This window comes from Mobula birostris, chromosome 6 (genome assembly GCF_030028105.1).
Source record: "Mobula birostris isolate sMobBir1 chromosome 6, sMobBir1.hap1, whole genome shotgun sequence".
In the NCBI taxonomy this organism is placed as follows: domain Eukaryota; kingdom Metazoa; phylum Chordata; class Chondrichthyes; order Myliobatiformes; family Myliobatidae; genus Mobula; species Mobula birostris.
The window spans coordinates 119,652,946-119,670,737 of NC_092375.1; the positions used below are offsets into that span (position 1 = coordinate 119,652,946).

The 17,792-nt window shown below is 46.8% G+C and overlaps 1 protein-coding gene across 2 annotated transcripts in view; it reads right to left on the reverse strand.

Moving 5' to 3' along the window:
* The window catches only part of rpe (ribulose-5-phosphate-3-epimerase), an 89,012-nt gene extending 84,392 nt beyond the window's left edge, over window positions 1-4,620 (reverse strand). For both annotated transcript variants that reach the window (XM_072261163.1, XM_072261162.1), the window contains exon 1: window positions 4,410-4,620. In XM_072261163.1, the coding sequence (XP_072117264.1) occupies window positions 4,410-4,531 (122 nt within the window). In that variant the 5' untranslated portion in view covers window positions 4,532-4,620. The remainder of the gene's footprint in view (window positions 1-4,409) is intronic.
* Window positions 4,621-17,792: the final 13,172 nt, after the last annotated feature.

Genomic DNA, 17,792 nt, shown 5'->3' on the forward strand with positions numbered 1-17,792 from the left:
CCTATTAGTCCAAATAGGTCTCACATTCCAGCTCTGTATTTCAGACCAGGAAGCACATATCTCCTCCTCTGGAGCCTGCATCCACTACCCATCGGATGGTGCATTCCACACACCAACTTCCTTTGCTGTGCTGGGAAAAGGAATCTACTTTTGCAGCCTTCTACAACTATCTCCTGTTTTCAGGTTTGGTTTCTGAGCAAACAGTTTCTCAAGAGTTACCTCAAAAAATGCTCCTCTTAGATCTCCCATCTCACCTTTGTGGTCACTCCTGGAATATTAGAATATTTAAAATTCTACAGCAGAGGAACAAGTTATGACATCCTTGGAATCGAACATGCAGAATTCATGTAAGTAATCCAAATAAGACCCAAATAGTGAGTTGTAAAGATTTAATGTTAAACCATCTACAAACATGTTCCCTTACAGCCTCCCCATCAAACGCTATCATTTACATCAAACTGATTATCCACGTTTATCAGATTGCCCCACACCCCCTGAATTTTGAAATGATCCAGTTTACTTCTTTTCTGTTAAATGTTGCACTTTACTCAACCCTCAAACCTGTATTCCCTACACGCTAGTCCATGGTAGGCCATCTAAAACGTGGCCAGTACTACCACAAACCCTATGTGGAAGGCAGTGCAAACCTCTGTCCAGTCACAAGGCACTCATTCATTGCTAGTCTACTGCCTTATGCTCAATTATGTAGTAATGAGGTTATTTTAAACGTAGAGATGCAGCACTGGCCTTCCAGCCCCACAAGCTCGTGCCCTCCCCCCAATTACACCCATGTAACCCATTAACTTACTCATCCTTATGACTTTGGAATGTGGGAGGAAACTAGAGCACCCACTGGAGACCCCTGTGGTCACAGTGAGAACGCACAAACTCTTAACTAACAGTGGCAGGTGTTGAACCCGGGTCACTAGCACCACACTAACCGCTACACTACCTTGTCGCCCCTAGAGAGGGTAAATGTAAGCAGGCTTTCCTGACTGAGAATGGGGGAGACTAGAACTAGAGGTCAAGGGTTACAGATGAAAGATGAGATGTTCAGGGGAATATGAGGAGGGACTCCTTCACTCAGAGGGTGGTGACAGTGTGGATTGAGCTGTCGGCAGAAGTGCCTAATGCAAGTTTGATTTCAATATTTAAGAGCACTGGGATAAGCACAAGGATGGGAAGGCTATGGTTGAGGTGTGGATCAATGGGACTAGGCAGAATTATAGTTTGGCACAGACTAGATGGGCAAAGGGCCTGTTTCTGTGCCATAGTGCTCTATAACTATGTTACCACCGGGACTCTAATACTGTACCAGGGGATTCTCTAACACTGCTGGGAATCTGAATCGCTACAGCATAGTCACTTGACAAGCAGACCCTCACCAAATACGAGTGTGCTGTGCTTGTAGATACATGTCTGTCCCCATATAACACAGGTAAACTATGTCAGGACAGCGAGTCCCATATAGTCGGCTGATCTGGACAATAAGATCACATGGGACTCAGGACAGTATCACCATAACTAACTTGTTGGGAGCTGTTAGCGGTTTAGCGTGGAGGGCTGTTTGGCTCATGAGCAGAGGGCAGAGAGGGAAGGGGACCTGGGGAGACAGAGGGAAGGAAAGGAAAATGAGATCAAAATCCAGGAGTGTTTTGTTAGGGGTTATTGAGGAGTTGAGGAAATATGTGGATAGAAGGCATGAATGTAATCAAGATCTTGTCATCAATAAAACTTGTTCTAATGTAAGCTGCAAGAAATAATCAGTCTCAAGATGGTTTGCAAATTGACAAATTTATGAAATGTTCTTGGATGTGCCAGCCAAACACAAGACAAAGGGACTAATTTAATTGGCCTACAGCAAACCAGGCAACATTCAGTTATAGAACACTACAGCACAGTGCAGACGCTTCAGACCACGATGTTGTGCCGACCTTATAACCTACTCGAAATTTAATCTAACCCTTCCTTCCTACATAGCCCTCTATTTTCTGATCATTCATGTGCCTGTCCAAGAGACTGTTAATTATCCATTATGTATCTACCTCTACATCCTGAAACACCCTGCACATCCGACATTCCCACCCCCCCCCTTACAAGGTTATGTTGCTCCATTGTCAGCAAGTTCGAGGAAGTTTCCAGGCCAGACTGATTTCATCACTCAGCACATCAAATCAGCTCATGAGCATTACGCTCTATCAATAATTGGGATGAACCAGCCCCCAAAACACTTGTTTTGGTGTCTAGGTTCACATCTTCCATGTGAATTACTTTGTCACAGCAAAGGTGTCTTCTTGCCTGTTACACTGTGTTCCCATTGTAATTATGTAAATGAATGAAACTATTTGCCAGACAAGATATCTAAGTAAACAATATTATAGCTATTAAATTGTATTGAATCACATGCCCTTTGCTCTTAAAATACAAAATCTTGATGTACTTTGAATTCAGGAAGATTGTACTGGGATGCTCTCCAAGAGAATATCTGCTTGTCATGATGAATAAGGACTTGTAACTACCTGCTTCACTGTTCAGTCACAACTGTTTAAATAAATACAGTGCCTATAAAAAGTATTCACCCCCTTGGATGTTTTCATGTTTTATTGTCTTAAAACATAGAATCACAGTGGATTTACCTTGGTTTTTTTTTTGACACAGATCAACAGAAAAAGACTCTTTTATATACCGAGGTATACTGAAAAGCTTGTCTTGGGTAGAACACAGTAAAACAATTACAGAATGCAGAATAAAGTGGAACTGCTACGATAAATTGCAGAGCAGGCAGACAGACAATAAAGTGCGGAAAAAATAGAATTGTATGGTTAAGAGTCAATCTTGGTGTATTAGGGAACCATTCAATAATCGTAAAAAAACAAGAAACCACCGAGAGTTGTAGACATAATGCAGCACACCATTAAAATCAGCTTCCCATCCATGGACTCTATATATGTTACTGCCTCAATAAAGCAGCCAATGTAATCAAAGGCCCAATTCATCCCAGACATTCCCTCTTTGCTCATCGCCCATCGAGAAGATACAAAAGCCTGAAAGTGCATGGAGTGACTGGAAAGGAGGAAGGGCTTTAGAACCCATTCTCAGGAAGGTTAAATAAATGCCAGAGCTGGAACCAATGTCCTTCTGGGAAGGTTCGCTAGTGAAGTGGGATTGGCCTCAAATAATTTGACGGGGATGGGGAGGTGTAGGTGAGTTTAGAAAAGTAACACTGGAAAAGGGAAAGGGGTTTGAGGAAAGTACAGTGGGGATGTGCAGTTTCCTTTGTTCAGTTGTGTGACTAAAGGCCCAGTCTGGAGGGGTGAATGGGAAACACAGACCACTGCAGACAATCAGAAGGCAGGGAAGCACGTCTGGAGGAAGAAGCAGCATCAAGAAGAAGAAAAGCCTTAACTCCGAGTGGAGTCATCGGGACGCCGTCTTGATGGCTGTTTTTTTTAGCAGGCTTTCTTATTTTTACGAGGCCGAGTTGCTAGCTCGACGCTCAACCCAGCACAGATGGAAAGCGTGCAAGGGAGCTAGCTGGATTCAAACTGGGGAACCTTCGCCCCGAAGTCCGGCGCTGATGCCACTGTGCCACCAGCTGACGGAAGCAGCATCAAGCCACTCCCTAAACTGCAACCACCACACCCTTTACCTCCCAAACGCAAACCGCCCACCCCTGTTGTTGCATCCTGGGACGCATGCACACTTCTCTCCCCCTCCCTTATGTCCAGCAAACACCCCTCATCCTCTCCTCCCATTTCACTACCCGCTTCCAACCCAGGGGCAACCCCACCCCCCGCCCCCACCTCCTTCCAACCCAGTGGTAACCCCATCCCCCACCCCCAACTCCTTCCAACCCAGGGGCAACCCCACCCCCACCTCCTTCCAACCCAGTGGTAACCCCATCCCCCACCCCCAACTCCTTCCAACCCAGGGGCAACCCCACCCCCACCTCCTTCCAACCCAGTGGTAACCCCATCCCCCACCCCCAACTCCTTCCAACCCAGGGGCAACCCCACCCCCACCTCCTTCCAACCCAGTGGTAACCCCATCCCCCACCCCCAACTCCTTCCAACCCAGGGGCAACCCCACCCCCACCTCCTTCCAACCCAGTGGTAACCCCATCCCCCACCCCCAACTCCTTCCAACCCAGGGGCAACCCCACCCCCACCTCCTTCCAACCCAGTGGTAACCCCATCCCCCACCCCCTTCCAACCCGGGGCCTCCACCTTCTACTCTCTTCCAGCCCGGGCGAACCCCCACTCTCTTCTCTCGCACAGGGGAACCCCACTCTTCCCGCCTTTTACAACCCAGGGAGGTCTCCTTCTAACTTCCCTTCCCTTCCCAACCACGTTCCCAGTCCCTTCACCGCTCCGACTCCCTATTGCTGTCGGCCACAAATCGCTCCTTACCCGTCCATCACGTCCAGGTGCAGGTAATCGGCCCCACACCCCAACAGGCGGCGGCACTCGGCGCCCAAACAAGACAGGTCACTATTGAGGATGGACGGTCCGATCCGACAGCCCTGCGCCATCCTGAAGCCTATCCGCGCACCGCCTCCCAGGATAACCAACGTCCACAGCGAACTACAACTCCCGACGTACCGTGGCAGCCAACCACCTTCTGGAATACAGTACCCACCTCCCCCCCCCTTACTACAACTCCCGGCCTACTCAATGGCCGCGCACCGCCTACTGGGATACAATGAACTACAAATCCCAGCGTTCCCCGCGACCGCGCGCATGCTTAGTACCTGAGCAGCGGCCGCAGCCGTAGCCGTAGGGTCAGTGATTGATCAGAGATATAAAGGTTCCGGTCAAGAAAATGAAGGAAATATACATTGGATCAAGGATAAATGAATTCCTTAATAACTAAAAGTATTCAGAATACTCTGACAAGGGAGGTCAGGAGAGCAAAGAGAGGGTCTGAGATGGATCTAGCAGGTAAGGTTAAGGAAAGTCTAGGAAGTTCTATTTCTATTTTAAGAGTAAGAGGATGTCCAGAGAGAGAGAGAGAGAGAATAGTTGCCCTTAGAGATCAGCAGGTCTTTCTATGCCTCGAGCTGCCTGAGATAGATGGAATTTTTAACAACTTTGTATTCACTGAGGAGCAAATCGTGGTTGTTGAAGAGGTAAGGGTAACAAGTGGAGATGTTTTGGAGAACGTTCATATTAGTGAGGAGGGACAGGCAGCCTCACAGCATATTAAGTGAATAAATCGCCAGACCTGACAGAGCAACACACATGAAAGTTGCTGGTGAACGCAGCAGGTCAGGCAGCATCTCTAGGAAGAGGTGCAGTCGACGTTTCAGGCCGAGACCCTTCGTCAGGACAGCAGTCGACGTTTCAGGCCGAGACCCTTCGTCAGGACCTGAAAGAGTGCATCCTCAGACCTTGTGGGGAGTAGAGAAAAAAGGTGGAGATACTTGTTTTATTGTTAGCCTCTAAGTTCTAAGTTCCAAGTTCCTCTAAGTTCCAAAAACTGGATGGCGGCCAATGTCATTCCATTGTTTAAGAAGGGTAGCAAGGACATGCCAGGGAACTACAGAATGGCCAGCCTGCCACAAGTGGTGGGCAAGTTACTGTGGGAAATTCTGAGGGACAGGATCTACCAGCATTTGGATAAACAATGTCTGATCAGGAGTCAGCATGGTTCTGTGAGAGGCGTCATACCTGACGAAGCGTTTATAGTTCTTTGAAGAGTTAGCCAAAAGGGCAGATGAGGGCGGGGAAGTGGATGTGGTCTATTTGTAACTCAGCAACCTTCTGCATGGTAGGCTAGTGTGGAAGATCAGGTCTCATGGAATCCAGGGGGAGCTGGTTAGGTCGATCCAAAATTGTCCTGAAGGTAGGAAGCAGAAGCTAGTGGCTGAAGGATGTTTTCATATTGGAGGCCAATGACTAGTTGTGTGCCGAAGGAATCGGGACTCCTGCTTTTTGTTTTTTTGTTTTGTTTTATATAAATGATTTGGCTGTTAATGCACAGCAGGTTGCCAGATTTGTTTCCACAAAATTAGGAGGTGTTGTTAATAGTGACAAATGTTATACAAGGCAAAGCCTAACATCATGAATGGCTGTGATGTTGCACTCCCAGATGAAATCACATGGACAGGGGGAATAAAACTACCCCTGTGCAAATCCCTGCAGCATCTGGTGACCCTGTGATCTCTGTCTCGGAGGCCGACGACAGAATATCTTACAAGAGGATGAACCCTCGCAAGGCCTCAGGCCCTGGTGGTGTGCCTGGTAGGGAACTGAAAGCCTGTGGCAACCAACTGGCTGGAGTGATCAAGGACACCTTCAGTCCCTCACTGCTGCAGTCAGAGATCCCCACCTGCTTCAAAAGGGAGACAATCATACCAGTGCCCAAGAAGAGTGGGGTGAGTTGCTTCAACCACTATCACCCAGTTGCGCTCACAACTATTGTGATCTGAGAGGTTGGTCATGGCTAGAACTGACTCCTGACTGAACGAGAACCTGAACCCGCCGCAGTTTCCTACTTCCTCAATAGGTCTACAGCAGATGCAACCTTGCTGGCTCTCCACTCAGCACCGGATCACCTGGACAACAGCAATACAAAGTCAGGCTGCTGCGTATTGATCACAGCTCAGCATTCAACACCATCATGCCCTCCGTACTATTCAACAAGCTCCGAACCCTGGGCCTCTGTACCTCCCTCTGCAACTGGATCCTTGACTTCCTCATCTTCCTTGGAGACCACAGTCAGCGTGGATCAGAAATAACACCTTCTCGCTGACGATCAACACTGGTGCACCTCAAGGATGTGCGCTTATCCCACTGCTATAATCTTTCGACTCCCATGACTGTGTGGCAAGGCACAGCTCAAACACCATCTATAAATTTGCCAATAGCACAAGTGTTAGCGGAATTTCAGATAGTGACGAAGATGCGTACTGAAGTATGATTGATCAGCTGTTTGAGCTGTGTCTGAGCATCAGTAGGGCCAAGGATTGTGGACTTCAGGAAGTGGAAGTTGAGGGAACACACTAGTTCTCAATGAAGATGAGCAGTTTTCACAGTGTAGGGGAGTCCAGATCTAGAGGACAAAGATTTAGGGTGAGAGGGGAAGACTTATAAAGGACTCAAAGAGGCAACCTTTTCACGTGGAGGCTGGTGAACATATGGAACGAGCTGCTAGAGGAACTGGTTGAGATGGGTGTAATGGTATCATTTAAAAGCAAACGGAGAGGACTGGCCCAGAGGGATAAGGGCCAGATACAGGAAATTGGGACTAACTGGGTGGACAGCAGGGACTCATTGGACCGAAGAGCCTATATCCATGCTGCATTGCTCTATGGCCTCATGGTTCTCGAAAACCTTGTTGGTTGCTTGTTAGTTCAAAACTAGAGGGCATAGATTTAGGGCAAGAGGAAAATAGTTATAAAGGACTTAAGAGGCAACTGTTTCCATATTGCTTGTAGGAATACTTACTGAGAATTCATCTATTGTACTCCATGCCAGACCCTACACTATTACAGTGTTGGCCTCCACTCCATGCATGAGTTGACTTAATTTTAAAAACAACTCAGCCTGACTACTTTCACTGGAGTACTCACTACATGTAGATACCTCGAAGTCAAAAGGGTTTAAGATCCCACCGCTCACTGGTGGCAGAGCAATCCGGCTTCAAACCCATCAAATTCAAACTTATTGAAAGGCTTAGAGAGAGTGGAGAGGATACTTCCTCTAGTGGGGGAGCCTAGGGCCAAAACAAAGGATGGGATCAGCCTCAGAACAGAGCGATGTCCCTTCAGAATAAAGAAGAGGAGGAATTTCTTTAGCCATAGGGTAGTGAATCAGGAGTTCATTACCACAGAGGGCTGCAGAGGCCAAGTCATTGAGTATATTTAAAGCAGAGGTTGATGGGCTATGGATTAGTAAGGGTGTCAAACATTACAGGGAGAAGCCAGGAGAATGATATTTCAAGGGATAATAAATCGGACATAATGGAATCATGAAGCAGACTCGATAGGCCGAATGGCCCATTCCTGCTCCTATATCTTATGGTCTACAAGCGTTAACGCTACACTTCTATTCTTTAGAATGGGCCCTCAATGCTGCTATGATGAATCACCACGAGAGAGTCCGTAGCATCTCCAGGAAGACCAGGCAGTTGCCGAGACAACTTTCTCCCTCTCTTGTTGGATTCGACTGTTTTATTGTTATTTTCTTTGCATCTTAACAAGGAGGCATAACTTCAAGATTATTGGAGCAAAGTATAGGGGAATGTCAGAGGTAAATACTTTACACAGAGAGTTCTGTATGCACAGAACACCCTGCCGGGGGTGGTAGTACGGACTGATAGATTAGGGGCATTTAAGAAACTCTTAATTAGGTACAAGGATGATAGAAAAATGGAGGGGTATGCAGCAGGGGAAGATTTAGATCTTAGAATAAGTTAAAAGATCTTCCCTGTAGTGTTCTACATTCAGTGGCCTCTTTATTAGGTACACCTGTATACCTGCTCATTAATGCAAATATCTAATCAGCCAATCATGTGGCAGCATCATGGTCATGAGGTTCACTTGTTCAGACCAAACATCAGATTGGGGAAGATATGTGATCTAAGTGAGTTTGATCATGGTGTGGTTGTTGATGCCAGACTGAGTAATTTGAGTATCTCAGAAACTTTCATCTCCTGGGATTTTCATGCACATGGTCTCTAAAGTATACAGAAAATGGTATAAGAAACAAAAGAAAATCCAGTGAGTGGCAATTTCCTCCAGGTGCTCTGGTTTTCTCCCACATTCCGAAGATGTACAGTTAGGGTTACCGAGCTGTGGGTTAGTAGGTGGAGATGTTCATCAGCTTATTGCTTGGAGGAAGTACTGTTCTTGAGCTCTTTCCTTCATTCTTCCCCTTCCCTTCTTCCAGAGCACTTTGATACTGTGCTGTGTCACTGACTCACCTCACCCCACCTCCCATACTTAGACACAGAGAAACATAGAAAACCTACAGCACAATACAGGCCTTTCGGCCCACAAAGCTGTGCCAAACATGTCCTTACCTTAGAAATTACCAAGGGTTACCCATACCCCTCTATTTTTCTGAGCTCTATATACCTGTCCAGCAGTCTGTTAAAAGACCCTATAGTATCCACCTCCACCACCTTCGCCAACAGCCCATTCCACGCACTCACCACTCTCCGTGTAAAAAAACATACTCCTGATATCTCCTCTGTACTACTTACAAGCACCTTAAAACTGTGCCTTCTCGTGCTAGCCATTTCAGCCCTGGGAAAAAGCCTCTGACTATCCACACGATCAATGCCTCTTATCATCTTGTACGCCTCTATCAGGTCACCTCTCATCCTCCGTTGCTCCAAGGAGAAAAGACCGAGTTCATTCAACCTTTTCTCATAAGGCATGCTCCCCATTCCAGGCAACATCCTTGTAGATCTCCCCTGATCCCTTTCTATGGCCTCCACATCCTTCCTATAGTGAGGTGACCAGAACTGAGCACAGTACTCCAAGTGGGGTCTGACCAGGGTCCTATATAGCTGCAACATTACCTCGCAGCTGCTAAACTCAATTCCACGACTGATAAAGGCCAATGTACCATATGCTTTCTTAACCACAGAGTCAACCTGTGCAGTAGTTTTGAGTGTCCTATGGACTCAGACCCCAAGATCCCCCGATCCTCCACACTGCCAGGAGTCTTACCATTAATACTATATTCTGCCATCATATTTGACCTACCAAAATGAACCACATCACACTTATCTGGGTTGAACTCCATCTGCCACTTCTCAGCCCATTTTTGCATCCTATCAAAGTCCCACGTAGCCTCTGACAGCCCTCCACACTATCCACAACACCCACAACCTTCGTGTCATCAGCAAATTTACAAACCCATCCCTCCACTTCCTAATCCAGGTCATTTATAAAAATCACGAAGAGTAGGGGTCCCAGAACAGATCCCTGAGGCACACCACTGGTGACTGACCTCCATGCAGAATTTGACCCATCTACAACCATTCTGCCTTCGGTGGGCAAGCCAGTTCTGGATCCACAAAGCAATATCCCCTTGGATCCCATGCCTCCTTACTTTCTCAATAAGCCTTGCATAGGGTACCTTGTCAAATGACTTGCTGAAATCCATATACACTACATCTACTGCTCTTCCTTCATCAACGTGTTTAGTCACATCCTCAAAAAATTCAATCAAGTTTGTAAGGCATGACCTGCCTTTCACAAAGCCATGCTGATTATTCCTAATCATATTATGCCTCTCCAAATGTTCATAAATCCTGCCTCTCAGGATCTTCTCCATCAACTTACCAACCACTGAAGTAAGACTCACTGGTCTATAATTTCCTGGGCTATCCCTACTCCCTTTCTTGAATAATGGAACAACATCTGCAACCCTCCAATCCTCTGGAACCTCTGCCATCCCCATTGATGATGCAAAGATCATTGACAGAGGCTCATCAAGTCTCCTCCCTCACCTCCCACAGTAGCCGGGGGTACATCTCATCCGCTCCTGGTGACTTATCCAACTTGATGCTTTTCAAAAGCTCTAACACATCCTCTTCCTAACTCTACGTTCTCAAGCTTTTCAGTCCACTGCAGGTCATCCCTACAATCACCAAGATCCTTTTCCATAGTGAATACTGAAGCAAAGTACTCATTAAGTACCTCTGCTATCTCCTCTGGTTCCATACGCACTTTTCTACTGTCATACTTGATTGGTCCTATTCTCTCACATCTTATCCTCTTGCTCTTCACATACTTGTAGAATGCCTTAGGGTTTTCCTTCATCCTCCCCTCCAAGGCCTTCTCATGACCCATTCTGGCTCTCCTAATTTCATTCTTAAGCTCCTTCCTGCTAGCCTTATAATCTTCTAAGTCTATCATTACCTAGTTTTTTGAACCTTTCGTAAGCTCTTCTTTTCTTCTTGACTAGATTTACAACAGCCTTTGTTACACCACGGTTCCTGTACTCTACCATCATTTCCCATCTCATTGGAACGTACCTATGCAGAACTCCAAGCAAATATCCCCTGAACATTTGCCACATTTCTAACGTACGTTTCCCTGAGGACATCTGTTCCCAATTTATGTTTCCAAGTTCCTATTTGATAGGCTCATATTTCCCCTTACTCCAATTAAACACCTTCCTAACGTATGTTCCTATCCCTCTCCAATGCTATGGTAAAGGAGATAGAATTGTGACCACTATCTCCAAAATGCTCTCCCACTGAGAGATCTGACACCTGACCAGGTTCATTTCCCAATACCAAATCAAGTACAGACCCTCCTCTTGTAGGCTTAACTACATATTGTGTCAAGAAACCTTCTTGAACACACCTAACAAATTCCACCCCATCGAAACACCTCGCTCTAGGGACATGCCAATCGATATTTGGGAAATTAAAATCTCCCACCACAACAACCCTGTTATTATTACACCTTTCCAGAATCTGTCTCCCTATCTGCTCCTCAATGTCTCTGTCACTATTGAGTGGTGTATAAAAAACACCCAGTAGAGTTATTGACCCCTTCCCATTCCTAACTTCCACCCACAGAGACTCCATAGACAATCCCTCCATAACTTCCTCCTTTTCTGCAGCCGTGACACTATCTCTGATCAACAGTGCCACGCCCCCCACCTCTTTTGCCTCTCTCCCTGTCCTTTCTGAAACATCAAAAGCCTGGCACTCTAAGTAACCATTCCTGCCCCTAGGCCATCCAAGTCTCTGTAATGGCCACAACATCATAGCTCCAAGTACGGATCCATGCTCTGAGCTCATCCGCTTTGTTCATGATACTCCTTGTGTTAAAATAGACACATCTCAAACCATCGGTCTGAGCACATCCCTTCTTTATCACCTGCCTATCCTCCCTCTCGCACTGTCTCCAAGCTTTCTCTATTTGTGAGCCAACTGCCTCTTCCTCCGTCTCTTCAGTTTGGTTCCCACCCCCCCAGCAATCCTAGTTTAAACTCTCCCCAATAGCCTTAGCAAACCTCCCTACCAGGATATTGGATTCACGTGCAACCCGTCCTTTTTGTACAGGTCACTCCTGCCCCAAAAGAGGTCTCAATGATCCAGAAATCTGAATCCTTGTCCCCTGCTCCAATCCCTCAGCCACGCATTTATCCTCCACCTCACTCTATTCCTATACTCACTGTTGTGTGGAACAGGCGGTAATCCTAAGATTACTACCTTTGAGGTCCTGCTTCTCAACTTCCTTCCTAACTCCCTGTAGTCTGTTTTCAGGACCTCCTCCCTTTTCCTCCCTATGTCATTGGTACCAATATGTTCTCCTTCCCACTTCAAAATATCTTGGACACGATCAGAAACATCCCGGACCCTGGCACCTACCATCCGTGTTTCTTTCCTGCATCCACAGAATCACCTGTCTGACCCCCGAACTATAGAGTCCCCTATCACTGCTGCCATCCTCTTCCTTCCCCTACCCTTCTGAGCCACAGGGCCAGACATGGCCACTGTTGCTTCCCCCAGGTAGGCTGTCTTCAACAGTACTCAAGCAGGAGTACTTATTGTCAAGGGGGACAGCCACAGGGGTACCCTGTAGCCTCTGACTCCTGCCCTTCCCTCTCCTGACTGTTAGCCACTTGTCTGTCTCCCGAGTCCCCGGTGTGACTACTTGCCTGTAGCTCCTATTTATCACCTCCTCACTCTCCCTGACCAGACGAAGTCGTCGAGCTGCATCTCCAGTTCCCTAACATGATCCCAAAGGAGTTGCAGCTCAACGCACCTGGCGCAGATGTGGCCATCCGGGAGGCTGGGATTCTCCCAGACTTCCCATATCTGACACAGAGCACAGAGCACCGGCATCACTTCCTGTCTGTATTCTACACAGATAACCTACCTCATCTCAACCTGTTATGTCCGAGGCAAAGCCTTCCTACTCTGTCTCTCCTTACCCCATTGCCCGCACCTCTGACACCCACTCTATAAAGCTGTCTCCTTTTAAACTTCTCACTATTCTCATTGGCTGACGTCCACACGCTTGCGCAGTCATGCCCCAATCAAACCGCTGAAGAAATAACCTTCTCCTTTTAAACTCCTCTCGCTATTCTCATTGGCTGACATCCACACGCTTGCGCAGTCAAGCCCCGATCCAACCACTGAAGAAATAACCCATGGATTTAACTCATGGATCCAAGACCACGCTGCGGTCTGGGGCAGCGTGGTCCCAGCTAACCCAAGCAGGGCATCAATGGATCAGTTATTCGTGTCACTTGATAGAACAGTCAATGCAGCTTCCATCTTATCTTTCATTGAGAATACACTGAACAGTTATTAAATGTCTTGGTGAAGGTTCTTGGCTCAAAACGTCAACTCTCTATTTCCCACCATAGTGACCTCCTGAGTAACTCCAGCATTTTGTGTGTGTTTCTCTGGTAAATGTTGATACTGGATCTGCCCTGATCTTTTGTTGGGAAATAGTACCTTATTGCTAGAGTTGTGGCTAGAACATGGTTCTAGAGCTGAGATTTTCTCCGCTCTCATAGCCTCTAACTTTGACTAAGTGGTGGGAAAAAGTTATTACAGGCTAGGACTTTACTCCTTGAGGCGTAGAAAATTGGGAAGTGACCAAGAAGAGGTTTATAAAACTATGTGGGTCATAGATAGGATGAACTCACTAATGTCTTTCTCCCAAGATTGGGAAATCAAAAAATATATGGCACAGGTTTAAGATGAGAGTGGAGATACTTAACAGGAAGCTAATTTTTCTGTGTTGTGCTTTTATTTAAGTTTAGTGGTGTGTATTTCATGTCAGAATTGCATATGCTCACATGGAGTGTTGATTCCTGCTTTTGTTAATGAAAACAGGATTCAGCACTATTACTATTTATATTTTTCTTTTTTTGTGTTTCCACAGTTCGTTTGTCTTACGCACACCTCTTGTCCACCCTGTTGGTGCAATCTTTCATTGATTCTAATTATGGTTATTGGGTTTATTGAGTATGCCCACAAGAAAATGAATCTCAGGGTTGTATATGGTGTACCTCAATAATAAGTTTACTTTGAACTGCTGAACTTTGACATAGACGAGGTTTAACAGGACGCTGCTAGGTTTGGCTGGTATGCGCTATAAGGAGAGGCTGAACAAATTTAGGTTGTTTTCTCTGGAGCATTGGAGGCTCAGGGGAGACTGACAGAAGGTTCTAAAATTATGAGGGGGGACAGACAGGGTATGCAGCTAGATTCCTTCTCTCAGAGTCTAAACGTCTAAAACTAGAGGACATCCATTGAAGGATGAGAGGAGGGAAAGTTTAAAGATGTGCTGGGCAAGAAATTTTACACAGACAGTGGTAGATATCAGGGTTGGTGGAAGCAGATACGATAGGGGCTTTTCAGAGGCTGTTAGATAGCTACATGGATATGCAAGGAAGTAGAGGGATATGGATCAGGTGCAGGCAGAAGAGAGTTAGTTTGATCTCTTTGGGAAGGGGAACTGAGGGGAGTAAAATTACTGAACCATGGCAGCATGGCAGGGGAGAGGACTGACTAGGTTGCCCCATCAAAGGGCCAGCACGGGTACGGGAAGGTGAAGTGTGTCCTGTGGGAATACATCATTCTAGCTCATAAAAGTTTATAGAATTGTGAGGCACAGACAGAGGACTAGATTATAAGGGCAAGGATTTAATGCTGAGGCTTTATGAGGCCTTGGTCAGATGACATTTGGAGTATTGTGAGCAGTTTTGGGCCCCTTATTTATGAAAGGATGTGCTGGTATTGGAGAGGGTGTACAGGAAGTTCAGGAGAATTATCTGGGAATGAAAGAGTTAACATGTGACAAGTGTTTGATGCTTTCTAAACCAATGTAGAAGATTGAGGGGGAATCTCACTGAAAGCTACAGAATGTTGAAAGGCGCAAACACGAGGAAATCTGCAGATGCTGGAAATTCAAACACCACACATTAAAGTTGCTGGTGAGCACAGCAGGCCAGGCAGCATCTCTAGGAAGAGGTACAGTGGACGTTTCAGGCCGAGACCCTTCGTCAGGACTAACTGAAGGAAGAGTTAGTAAGAGATTTGAAAGCGAGAGGGGGAGGGGGAGATCCAAAATGGTAGAAGAAGACGGCGGGGGGGGGGGGAATGGAGCCAAGAGCTGGACAGGTGATAGGCAAAAGGGATATGAGAGGATCATGGGACAGGAGGCCTAAGGAGAAAGAAAAGGGGGGGGGGGAACCCAGAGGATGGGCAAGGGGTACAATGAGGGGGACAGAGGAAGAAAAAGGAGAGAGAGAAAAAGAATGTGTGTATATAAATAAATAACGGATGGGGTACGAGGGGGAGGTGGGGCATTAGCGGAAGTCTGAGAAGTCAATGTTCATGCCATCAGGTTGGAGGCTACCCAGACGGAATATAAGGTGTTGTTCCTCCAACCTGAGTGTGGCTTCATCTTGACAGTAGAGGAGGTCGTGGATAGACATTTCAGAATGGAAATGGGACATGGAATTAAAATGTGTGGCCACTGGGAGATCCTGCTTTCTCTGACGGACAGAGCGTAGGTGTTCAGCGAAACGATCTCCCAGTCTGCGTCAGGTCTCGCCAATATATAGAAGGCCACATCAGGAGCACCGGACGCAGTATATCACCCCAGCCGACTCACAGGTGAAGTGTTGCCTCACCTGGAAGGACTGTCTGGGTCCTTGAATGGTGGTAAGAGAGGAAATGTAAGGGCATGTGTAGCACTTGTTCCGCTTACAAGGATAAGTGCCAGGAGGGAGATCAGTGGGGAATGAATGTTGAAAGACCCAGATAGAGTGAACGTGGAGAGGATGTTTCCTGCAGTGGTGGATTCTAGGACCAGAGGGCACAGCCTCAGAATACAATGACATCCCTTTAGAATAGAGATGAGGAGGAATTTCTTTAGCCGGAGGTTGGTGAATCTGTGGAATTCATTGCAACAGATGGCTGTGCAGGCCAAATTATTTGGGTATACTCAAAGAAGAGGTTGGTATAGGTTCTTCAAACATGAGAAAATCTGCAGATGCTGGAAATCCAAGCAACACACGCACACAAAATGCTGGAGGAACTCAGCAGGCCAGGCAGTGTCTATGGAAAAGAGTAAACAGTCAACGTTTCGGGTCAAGACAGTTCATCAGGAGTCCTAGTGAAGGGTATCGGCCCAAAACATCGACCGTACTCTTTTCCTTGGATGCTGTCTGACCTGCTGAGTTCCTCCAGGTTTCCCAAAATACAGCTTAGGGATGGAAAAGTAGGCATTCTTGATGGTAGTGTCACAGTTACAAACAAGAGAAAATCTGCAGATGCTGGAAATCCAGGGCAGCACACACAAAATGCTGGAGGAACTCAGCAGGCCAGACAGCTTCTATGGAAAAGAGTACAGCTGACGTTTTGTGCCGATGATAATCAGGAGCCCTGCTGTTAGGGTCTCAGTCTGAAATGTTGACCGTACTCTTTCCCACAGCAGCTGTCTGGCCTGCTGAGTTCCTCCAGCATTTGTGTGTGTTGATCGGTTCTTGCTTAGTAAAGGCATCAAAGGCAGCGGGGAGAAGGCAGGAGAATGGGGTTGAGAGGGATAATAAATCAGTCCTGATAGAATAGCGGAGTGACTTGAGGGGCAGAATGGTCTAGTTCTGCTGGATAGTCAGAACCTTTTCTTTCCCCAGGGTGGAAATATTAGGGGGCACTGGTTTAATGTGAGGCAGAGAAAACTTAAAGGAGATTTGTGTGACAAGTTTTTATTTACACAGAATTTCTGCCAGGGGTGGTGTTAGAAGAAGTTACAATAGCAACATTTAGGAGAAATGTATTCATGCACATGAACACGCAGGGAATGGAGGGGTATAGGCCATGGGATTAGTTTTAATGGTTACCATGATTGGCTCAGCTGTCACGGGCCAAAGGGCCTGTTTCTGTGATGGACTGTTCCACTTTTCTCAGTGACTCAGGTGTGGTAAGTATCGGTGTCAGAGCCCTACCGATGGTTGGGGGAGAGAGGGTGAAGAGGGGCAGCTTCAGGTAAGGCCTAACTTTTTCTGTCCGCGTCAGAGGCTTAAACTCAACAGCAAATAAAAGGAAGGTAGGGTCAAGTGGAGAGGCCATTGTTGGAGTGGGCCAATGATATAGTGAGAAGGCTTTGCCTTAACAGGCTTCATCAAGAATAGGCGGAGGCACAGATAAGAAGTGGTAAGCCTTTTTTTTTAGTAGCGAGTAGTCAGGATGGAACGCTCCTCCTGACAGATGTGGGAATTCAGGATACCTGCCTGTTCCCCTGATGACTACATTTGTGGGAAATGCACCCAACCTCAGCTCCTGACCGACCAGGTCAATGAGTTGGAGCTGGAGTTGGATGTACTCGGGATCATCCAGAAGGCCAAAGACATTGTAGATGAGACTTTGAAGAGGTGGTCACACCCAGAGTACAGGCTTTAAACGGCAGATGGGTGACCACCAGGAGAGATAAGGCGATTAAGAGGTCGGTGTAGGGTTCCCCTGTGGCCATTCTCAGCAACAAGTATATCCCTTTGGATACTGCTTGGGGGGATGACCCATCACGGCACAGCAACAGGAGTCAGGCCAGTGGCATGGTGGCCGGCTCCAAGGCTCAGCAGCGAAGAGTAATAGTGATAGGAGACTTGATAGTTAGGAGGACAGACAGGAGGTTCTGTGGCCACAAAAGAGACGCTAGGATGGTGTGTTGCCTCTCAGGTGCTAGGGTCCAGGATGTACCGGAGCAGCTGCAGGATATTCTCAAGGGGGAGTGTGAACAGCCAGAGGTCATGGTGCATATAGGCATCAATTGCATAGTCGGAAAAGGGAAAGAGGTC